The 10135-nt window shown below is 44.8% G+C and overlaps 2 protein-coding genes across 6 annotated transcripts in view; one reads left to right on the top strand and one right to left on the bottom strand.

Annotated features, from left to right (window-relative positions):
• Window positions 1-666: 666 nt before the first annotated feature.
• zar1l (zygote arrest 1-like) lies at window positions 667-2299 on the top strand. 2 transcript variants are annotated; one of them, XM_086226188.1, is made up of 5 exons: window positions 667-1019; window positions 1116-1269; window positions 1418-1510; window positions 1593-1667; window positions 1891-2299. In XM_086226188.1, the coding sequence occupies exons 1-5, from the start codon at window positions 724-726 to the stop codon at window positions 2032-2034; spliced, it is 762 nt and encodes a 253-aa protein (XP_086082314.1). In that variant the 5' UTR covers window positions 667-723; the 3' UTR covers window positions 2035-2299. The 2 variants fall into 2 exon arrangements, with proteins under 2 accessions (XP_086082314.1, XP_086082315.1); XM_086226189.1 differs by having other exon boundaries at window positions 684-1269.
• Window positions 2300-2965: 666 nt separating this feature from the next.
• Window positions 2966-10135, bottom strand: part of fryb (furry homolog b (Drosophila)) — a 46859-nt gene continuing 39689 nt past the window's right edge. For 2 of the 4 annotated variants that reach the window (XM_086225602.1, XM_086225604.1), the window contains exons 55-66: window positions 9915-10085; window positions 9102-9296; window positions 8867-9004; window positions 8583-8791; window positions 8138-8342; window positions 7882-8031; window positions 7676-7774; window positions 7499-7582; window positions 7132-7149; window positions 6827-6937; window positions 6008-6243; window positions 2966-5599 (exon numbers count right to left, since the gene is read on the bottom strand). In XM_086225602.1, coding sequence (XP_086081728.1) covers window positions 5341-5599; window positions 6008-6243; window positions 6827-6937; window positions 7132-7149; window positions 7499-7582; window positions 7676-7774; window positions 7882-8031; window positions 8138-8342; window positions 8583-8791; window positions 8867-9004; window positions 9102-9296; window positions 9915-10085 — 1875 coding nt within the window. In that variant the 3' untranslated portion in view covers window positions 2966-5340. The other 2 variants (XM_086225603.1, XM_086225605.1) reach the window with 2 other exon arrangements.

Here is a 10135-nt window from a genome sequence, read left to right as displayed (position 1 = left end):
GCCCTGGAAGCTGCTGCAGACAAATAAAAAGGTTTGTTTTTTGTTTTTTTTTAATCAGGCCTCTTTTCAGTGCAGCCATTTTGACATGAGGGTAAAGACAAGTAATTAATCAGCTTTCAAAGGGCCCTGTTCCATTCAGTTGGACCCGGACCCTGATATTCTTCTAGTGACTGTGGCAATAAATAGAGGAAGAGCCTCTTTGATTTTAACCAGTCTTACCTGTGTTTACCTGCAGTGACATGTCAAAATGGCTGCTGTAAAAATGGCCAATCAACAAATGCTCCTTGATATATCAGCAGTTAGAACAACTGCTGTCATTTACTGCTGTTGAAAAAAATTTGGCGGCAGAGTGCTTCATTTTTATTTTTATTCTTTTTAGATAAGTCATCTTTCATTGAGGAAATATTGCAGATAGACACAGCAAAACAGGTCCGAACAGCTGAATAAATAACAGCCTTCCAATTCCATCTATCATGACGTATAATGATTACCGAATCTTTTTTTTCAAAAGGACCTTCGCAAAGGTGGAGTCTTTTGCTCTTAAATGAGGACTTAACGTGTAAAAATAGACCGTTTTCTACCAGTACCAGCACGGGTCACCCAGGCCTCCGCACTCCCCTGTTGTCAATCACCTAATTAGCGCAACTGCAACGTTCTCCGCATCTAATTACAGAGCCAATAAATCCCAGCGGGAAGGACTGGGACGGGTTTCATGGCACCAGGATGGAGGGCTTCCTATCCACATTTCCACCCTATGACCTCTGCGTTCCCCCGGTTCCGGGCAGCAACTGGGGGAAGAGAGATGGTCGCCTTATGACCCCCCAGGGCCTGAACTACCTGGAGCTCTGCAAGGTCATCCTGTCTCAAGTCAACACCGGGTTACCCGCTCCCCTCAGGAAAATAAACACCAAAGAGTGCGGCGTGCAGGTCAACGCCAAAGTGGATAAAGCTGTTCAGTGCTCGTTGGGTCCTAAGACGCTGCTCTGCCCGGACGGCGAGCACCCTCCCGCGGCCTCCAGGTCACTTAAGAGCCCGGAGCTTCTCAAAACACCGCCAGTGAGCCAACTTCGCTTCATGAGGCCGGTCTCCATCTATTCTCCGGTGTTTGACCGCAGGATCCTGAGGAAGCTCAGCGAGAATGGTGGCAGTGAGAGAGAGACTGAGGGATCCGAGCATGAGGAGGATGCGGACGATCAGAGTGGAGAGGAGGAGGCAGGGAAGGACCTGAACACCGCTTTCCATCGGTCCAATAAGGGCTCTAACTTTCAGGTTGTTGTTGTTGTTTTTTGTCTACAAACCCAGGAATGAATTAAACGACCCCTCAAAAAAAAACCTCTAATTAAAACCCTTATATAAAAAAGGTTGGTATCAATTTGCATTGATCTCTGAAAATGTCCATTTCTGTCATTTCTATCAGTTCTTGGAGCAGAGGTATGGATTTTTCCATTGCAAAACGTGCAACATCCGGTGGGAGAGTGCTTATGTATGGTGCATCTCAGCAACCAACAAGGTAGCAACCTGTAGCATGCGATAAAACAAACATTATTAAAGAAATATGAAAAGGAAAAGTGAAGCAAGTTTTGATCCATCAGGTGTATTACAAGCAGCTCTGCCGGAAGTGTCAGGTGGGGTTTAACCCTTATCGGGTGGAGTCCATCCTCTGCAAGGTACCTGTCTTCTGATTTCTTGGGTTTTGGTATTGATCTCTGCTTTTTAAATGATTTCTATAGTTGATCAGTGATCGGGTTGTTTCCACATATCCCCCAATGACTGGAACATTTCTAAAAGTGCCTGTTAGTAATAGGTTTAAGTCTAATTAGGTTCTTAAAAATCTAAATGTTGCAAAAATATTCCCGGACTGAATCTCTCTGTCGGTCTCTCCTGTCTCAGGGTTGCTCTCAGACCTGCTGCAACTGTGAGAAGAAACAGAGGCACATCAACATGAAGAGGCCTCACCGTCAGGACCTGTGCTGCCGCTGCAAAGGCATGAAGCTGTCCTGTGACGCCACCTACAGCTTCAAATACATCGTCTGAGTTGCTCAGCAGCACCCTGACCTGTAATCTCCCACTCCTCGTGTATGCCTGATTGTGCTAGTCGTGGTTACGTGTCAGTGTTGCCCCCTCAAACGGACTCGATTCACTTATTTCTCCTACCTGCCAGTAGCTGGATCACTACCTTGAAAGTTTATGAACTGACTTCATAATGGCCTTGTTCCCCTCTATTTACCCTGGTGCTTAATTCATTATTTTTGTAAGAGGAAATAAAGTTTATGAAATAAATGGCATCTCAAAAGTTGTAGACGTCAACTGTGTACTTGTTGGTCTTGTTAAATTTTAAGCGCATTAAGGGTCAAGTGCTGTTATTGCAGATGTTCTGTATGGCCAAGACAAGCACAGTAACAAACGAAGAACTTGACGTGTCAGAGCAAGAGGCTTCATTGTGAGGTCAATAAAATGAAAATTCCAACATTCAAGATGTAAACTGAGCTAAGAATACTTTAAAGGGTCTGTATGATTAAAAGCTCAGTGCTTGTGAGAACATATTTGGATGTCTGATGTCCCTCTAAAACAATTTGATAACAGCACTTCTGATGTGGGAGGGTTCGCTCTGTCGTCTTGTGATTAAACAAGCTGTTTAGACTTCCTGCTCCTTAACGCATCACAAAGGGGCTGGACTTTTTTTTTGTAGTTTCAGGCAGTATCGGGAGGGGAACTCCAGATATGGTATTGGGCAGTAGACCAACACCCTCTAAGAAGGATGAATCAGAGGGGGGGTCCCCACAGTGTGAGAAATGCAGCTGGAGTCATGGCGTGCAGAGCTGTTACCTTTGATCTTTTTGACCATAAATACACAAAGTATAGTCGTACATTAGTATATACATGACCAAAATGGAAATAAACTCGAAAAGGGCATTATTAGGTCCCTTTAACCACTCGATAAAATAAAGTGGTGTTAATGAAGTGCAAAAGAAGTAGTTTGATATGTCTTTTACTTTTGACACCAACTTGTACAGAGCACCAACTAAAAACAACTTCACAAAGGCTGTAAAAGTATTTACAAGGTGGAAAAAAACAACTATGGTCTTCATCTAAAAAGCTTTAAAAATGTGCAATTTCTTGTTTGGCATGCACACACGCACACACACACGCACACACACACACACACACACACGTTCTCCCACACACAGGAAAAAACAAAACCCCAAACAAAAAACATTCCCGCAAAACATTCCCGCGTGAGCTTACAGCTCCCTTTTGTACCTCATACAAACATATCTTTCAGATAAAATGATTCTGTTAATAAATATTTCAAACACTCCATACAGTCCACAGAAGATGCATGCATGGCAGTTTGATTTGGGAGAGTAATCAATATAAAACCAAATTTCCAGCTAGTCAGCTATAAATAGGAAAAGATATTTGTACAGCAAAGGGCGAGTAACTGCTAGAAGGGAAACCAAGGTGACAGCAGGAAGTGTTCAGTAGTAGCACAGGTATGAACATCAACGAGAGCTGAATGTCAGCATTTCCCTTACGTATAAGGTAACTACAAACCACACACAAACATATGCTACAATGGTTGTGTGCCAGTAACTATTAACAGTATACAGAGACAAAAGTGTATACATGCGCCATCCTCTCGACGTGTGATACAGTGTAGGACAGTGTGTGTGCTCTCACTAATGATGCTACAATGAGCCATAGAGTTGTGTAAGCGGCGCACGGGTGATGGCATGATTACCCTACCAATGGTCACAACAGTAGTCTTGTTCACTGATACAGAATATAAACAGAGTAAGGGGCAGCATCAGGAATTACAAATATTCAGCATCTTTGTCAGTCTTTCAGTCAGTCTGGAGAGGTCAGACATGGGAGCAAAAGGAGATGCTAGTACAGTAGAGAGCATTCAACTGGGTCATGCATTGCACAATTTCCTGCAAATGAGTTCGAGACAATAGACACAACAGGAGAGAAAGTTACTCCGTCTTTTGGCTTTTCAGTAAAAGTGATAGCCTTTTTCAGTAACACACCCTCCTTCCTGTAACATAAAAAAAAAACACAACCTAATACCGTATGTCCATTTAGTGCAATAGCGAAAACTCCACCAATGCTGTAACGCTGTTTCACGGGTAGTTTCCTCGCTGTCTCTGGCGTCAGCATAATGAAGGAGACGGCGACAGTCAATCAAGTTCAATCAGGTCTTAAGGTTCCTCTGGGAAGCCTGTTTCAAATCCAAGGTAAGTGCCTTCGCAGGTCCTCAGGTGCATAATGATGACCATCAACGTGAACTAGGAGCACATGAAGCAAAGCGAGTGCTCAGACAGAATCCCATCAGGTCATCTTCATCAGCAGGCAGCAATCTGTCGTATCCAGCCGGTTCAGTGATCACGCTCAGTGTAAAATCAGCTGCTTCCGTCGATTTCAGGAGTTTGTATTCACAGAGGTCGAAGCTCAGGTCTTCACATTAAATGTCTCAGGTCTGGACATCTGACGGTTCATTATTCAGGAGCCCTCCTACTTTCAATAAGGGCAGGGCAGCATGCCCCACCTTCCCCAGGTAGCGAGATAAGGGGGAAGCAGCACTACCAAAGGAGCAACAGCAACCCCATGCTGCAGCCTCTCCTGGGTCGGTGGGACAGGGAGGAGGAGGTGGAGGAGGAGGGAGACCGGATAAAGATGGGGCGGGGCCGTGCGTTAAGACTGAGCCGTGGTGTGGGTGTAGGATTGGAGATGGTCCTGAATGTTTGTAAGGAGATTGGGGGAAATGTGGGAGATGGGAGCCGTGAGGGGTCATGGGTGAGGTGTCAGAGTGTGTGAACAGGGTGGGTTCTGAGGCCACAGTCGGGAGTGTGTTGGATGTAAAAGGTGATTTCTGTTGTTTGTTGCTGTGTAGATACAACAATGGTGAGCTATGTGATGAATGTCCTCTGAAAGGATAATAAACACTGTTGTTCTCATCAGAACAACTCCTCCCTGGCTCTTGTGTGTGTGGCAGTGAACAATCTGCACTGTCTGAGCAGCTGGGTGATGAGAACAGATTAGGGGGGGTGGGGAAATCCAGCAAAGGGGTACCAGAATTTAAGGTAGATGAGAATGAGAGAGGCAGGGAAGGATTGAGACCATGGTCTAGACAGGATCTGGTTTGTAGTGTTGGTGGGAGCTCTGCAGGCGCTGCAGCAGACACATAGGAGGAGGCAGCGGCCATGTATGTGGGTGCTGCCCCTCCTGTGTAAGAGGCTGAGACGCCATGTGGTTGAGCTGTTTTGGAAGCGTCAATGGCTGTAGTGGCAAAGGAGGTAAGGGTGGGGGTGGAGGGGGTGGGGGGCTCCTGAGGTCCTGTCAGAGACTGGTCCCGGAGGCGCTGGAGTCGGGGAGGTAGTTTGTGACGACCCGGTAACCCTGGGCGCGGCGGATCATGTCACGGATCTCCCCGTTGAGCTCAAGGAGCTTGGAGCAGATCAGGCTGAGGTCCTGGCGGGAGCCAACCAGAGCGATGGTGCCTGTCTGGCCAAGCGTCTGGTGGCGAAAGTAAACATTGAGCAGCGTCTGGACCTCATTCTCTGAGCTGCCACCAAACACTCCGTGGGGCCACTGCCTCCTAAAAGTGAAAAACAAGGTTTCTTAATGTTAGCACTGAAAACACTTCAGAAGTACAGCTTTTAACCCAGTTTTCATGTTCATGAATCAAATTTATTTTTCAAGAATTTCTCAAGAAAACAGAAACTGTCTCCTGCTTACCCATGTTTTCTGATAAAATTCACATAAAATCATGCAAGTATTCAAGAACACGTTTGTAGTTCAAGAGTGGACTAGAAATACATTTGAATGGTATTTGTTGGAATTCTTTTAGTGAAGAACAGAGTGACTGGCAGAAAACTCGGGATCAATAGTCACTAGTGAAATGGTTTTATTCATTATTTTTCATGTCTCAGTTTTTGTTTCATATTTAGATGTTTAACCATTATTGTGAGTAACGTGCAGGTTCGTAGACAGAACAATTATTCACCTGCACTCCTGAATGTAGCGGACCGCTTTGGTGAATTCGTGGTTCTTCAGGCACTCCAGTATTGCCTTCACAGCTGCCTCTGAAGTGGGGAAACTGGGCACAACCATGGCTGCAACCTGGCTGGCATGTGCTCGTGTGTGGGCCAAGTGTTTGTGTTCCAGGTCACTGGCTACAGCCGCCTCTGCAGCCTGCAGGCTGGACTTCAGATCGGTCAGCTCTCGAGACATGTTCAGCAGCTATTGGGTGGGAATCAGTCAGAGGTTGAGTGTGAATATGTGTGTGAGTGTGTGCGAATGTGAGAGAGAGAAAGAGAGAGGTTTTATGTAATTGGTGGGATTTCTGAAAAGTCTCACTAGATGTTCTTCGATTCCCAAACTTCCTTTTCTTATTCTGTACTTTTTAGCACCTAACTAGTCCCACACAGTTCATCAAACTCACAGACATGTACACTAAAAGGAGTGGAATGTTTCTCACTGATGAATCACATAATTTCTAAAACATCTGACATTTTGTCTACATTCTCCCCATAGAAAGGTATTAACAGAATGTTCAGAGGACAGAGTGGGCGTGAAAAGTGTTGTTTGTGATTAACTCGTTCTTTAAATTTCACTCTTCTGACTCATGTTCCCCTTATAATCACATTTCAGTTATTACATTATATATTAAACATTCAAGTTGGGAGAGAGCTAACAGTCCTTTTAAAACATTTAGTAAACAATGTAAAGACGATATATAAAATACAATACGGTGACTCTTCTCTCATAGTAGGAACAATGAAAGTTGCAGTATTAGAATATTACTAATATTGATGGTACTTGCCTCTGGTACAGAGCTGATGGCGTGAACTTGACCAATGAGTGAGCAGTAGGACTGGAAAAGGAGCAGAAGCTGGAAGTGCAGCTTGTACAGCCTCTGACAAAGCTCCAGTTGCTAGAAGACATTAATGAAGAAACGGGTGTGAATCAACATAAGTCAAGACCACGCTGTCACATCATGTACATTCTCAAAACTACACACGCATGCAAAACACAAACACAATCACACGACTAGCTGACTGTCTCGTATGAAGTAGAACAGGCAGTTTAATCAAGCAGTAAAGTGGAGAAACTTTTAAGAGAACTTACTGCAAGAGACTCCATTTGCTAGACAGCGAGAGAGCATGTTAGGGCGTCAGAGCGAGGTGAGAGGAAGACAAAGCGTCAATCAAACACAGGCACAGTTTAAACTATTAACAGTAAAGCTAACTTGAATTAGTCCACCATGTATAAACCCAGCAACTTGAAATCTAAATTAGTGCCTTGAGGCTTCTGGGGGGTGGGGGGTGGGGGGTGGGGGGGGGGCACACACGCTGCTAACGTGCAAAAAAGAGCAAACGTTTCAGTGTGACAAATCACAGAGAGGCAAAGAGGAAACAAGAAAGGAACAGGGATGTTACCCGAATGTTTCCCATGTCTTAAGCTACTGTTAATAACTGGTAAAAAGCTGTCATACCTTCTCCTCTGAGTCTCCCGGCTGGCAAGTGACAACGCTGTCACCAGGGCACCTGGGAAACGTGTCCTTACAGTTCCTCAGCCACTGAAGGAAACAGTGACAAATAATTAATAAAAAGAATATTGGAGGTACAAGAAGATTATTTCAATAAACTCAATAAGATCTATAAGGATTTACCGTTACAGCAGCCTCCTCTCTGGTGCTGTAGGTATCGAGGTACTCTTGAAGCTCCAATGCACTGAATTTCATCTTTTCAAGGAGACCATATGACATGATCTGAGAAAGACACAGCAATAATAATTGAAAACAGGGCTTTACACATTCTGACCAATTCCATATACATCAAATTTTCACTGTCAGTGAGTCAGTTATGTCTCACTTACAGTATCAGCATCAATGTAGATTGTGGGGCAATCCGAGCATGTGGTAAGCATCTGGGAGGACCTGAGGAACTTCGATCCAATGCCCCTAAGACCCTCTCCGAGGTAAGTGGCAACATCAGTCGTCAGGGTGCAGAACTTACCCTGGATGTTCTGAGACGGGGAGAAACACTGAGTGAGTAGTAGTACACGCATGCAAACTCTACTGGTATCAGTTCTTAGTTGAAACCTAAATAAAAAGATCATCTTACAGATTTACCTTAAAGAGAGATGAGAAGACTTGGAAAGTGTACACAGCACAGGAACCGTCTGAGTCCGTCACGAGCTGGTTGATATGACAACGCCATGCTTCCTCTGCATCATCGCATACTGTGGGTTGGAACGCTGCCAAGATGGCGGAAAAAAAAGGAGAGGGAGGAGGAGGGAAACCAAGGTCCTCCAGGTCATCCACATCATCCCGTAAGCTGTTGTCATGAAAATTGGAAAGAAATGGAGGCAAAGTTTTTGATACCCTCAAAAAGCAGGTTTTCATTTCAAAATCAAGTGCCAAGAGGACTCATGGGAAAATGGGCTGAAAGCTAATAGTTTTAGCACCATGTAGGCTTAAATATCTTGTAGAAAATGGCATCTAAGATATATAAGGAATTGTTCAATATGTCAAGAGGAAAGGACTTATTTCACTACTTTTTTGATTTCATATTCACCTTGGCAGACAATTGGGGTCTAGAAAGTCCAGCGGTGGTTGACAGTAGTTGAGGCTGTGGTCCAGATTGCGTGACTGATCCTGAGGTTGCCCCGGCAACTCAAGGGTGAAGCTCTCACCACAGTCTGATCCAGGAGGGAGCTCATTAGCACTGAGTGACAGTTCATCATCCTGAGCCTGAGTGTCCTCGTCTTCACCGCACACCCTCGCCTGCGGGCATGGAGCTGATAAGGTTTCCTGAATACATCTCTGCAAGTGTGTATGAATGTATGTATTACTCCTCACATGTAGGCCACTGAGGTCATCATGGAGTGCTCCCTGGCCTGGTGTGGTGGCATTGAGAGACTGTGGGTCAGCGGATGTGTCGTAAGAGGTAGACAGAGAGTCGGTGTGATTGGTTTCATCTGATGGCGAGGGGTTGGTCTGGAAAAAGACGGCAAACAAGGGATGCCATGGTTACTATTGTGTAGCTTCTCAGGCTGGATGTTCATGTATTGAGCCAAACAGTGAAGCTACACACAAGCTGTGAGTGTGAAAGGCTCTGGCTAGTTGAAGACTCCTCCTCCTCTGAAGACTCCTCTGAGTCGTGGGGATCCTCATGACCCAGACTAGGTGTGCTGCCTGAGTGCTGGCTCTCCTCCAACAGGTCCCCAAGCTCTGTGCTATCAAGCGATCGCCGACGCACGCCCCAGTTAAAGTTATCAACTGTCTCTCCCTGGATAAAATACAAACACAAACAATGGAGGAGAGAAAATGACAGGAGTGAAGAACACTTTTGAGATAATAAAGGGTTGCTGTCTAAGAGCGTTGGATGAAAAGCACAAGATGCAGAACCGACTGTTACTCATGACATAATAATGTGCTGGAAAAGCTGTTTGCATTCACTATGACAATCTTTACCCCACAAAGATTTTACACCATCATTAATCTTCTTTATGCCAAGTAGCAAAACTGAAATGTCCTACAACCAAGCAGTGAGAGCAAAATGAAGCAAGATCTTCTTGTTGTTTCAGCAGGAACAAAAGGAGCCAGCAACACCACAGACTTTATGTGAGTGCTAAGTGTGAGAGACCTTACCTGGAGCTCCTAGGCAGCAAGTTGGGGGAGAGAGAGACACAGAGTTAGACAGCCAGACAAAGAAGAGGGGCAGAAAAATACATTTAAAATACATTGATATTGAGGAAAGGAAGAAAATGAAACATGCATTAAAAGTAAAAAAGGAAGGAAAGAGACAGTTCACTGCTACACTGATCATCATGAGACATTGAAAGGAACAATTCAATTAATGACAAAAAAACAAAACAAAAAAAAAAACTGTCCAGCAGCATCTCACCTCTCCATCTTCTAGCTCTACATCCAGGAAGTCAAAGTCTCGGAAAACTCTGAACTGCTGTTCGCTGGCGGTATCATCTAACGTGTCCTCTCTGGTTCCACCCTCTTCTGATGACACCCCACTCTCCCGCACCTCCATCATGTCCAGGTCACCACAGGATGAGAAGATCACCTGATGAGAAAAAACAATACGTATTTACACTCATTAGAGGAAGCATCGTT

Source organism: Aulostomus chinensis, chromosome 15, assembly GCF_037954235.1.
Source record: "Aulostomus chinensis isolate RoL2024-O1b breed Wild chromosome 15, RoL_Achi_v1.0, whole genome shotgun sequence".
NCBI classification, from domain to species: domain Eukaryota; kingdom Metazoa; phylum Chordata; class Actinopteri; order Syngnathiformes; family Aulostomidae; genus Aulostomus; species Aulostomus chinensis.
The sequence above is the reverse complement of the archived record's forward strand: the minus strand, read 5'-3'. Positions and strand labels throughout refer to the sequence as shown.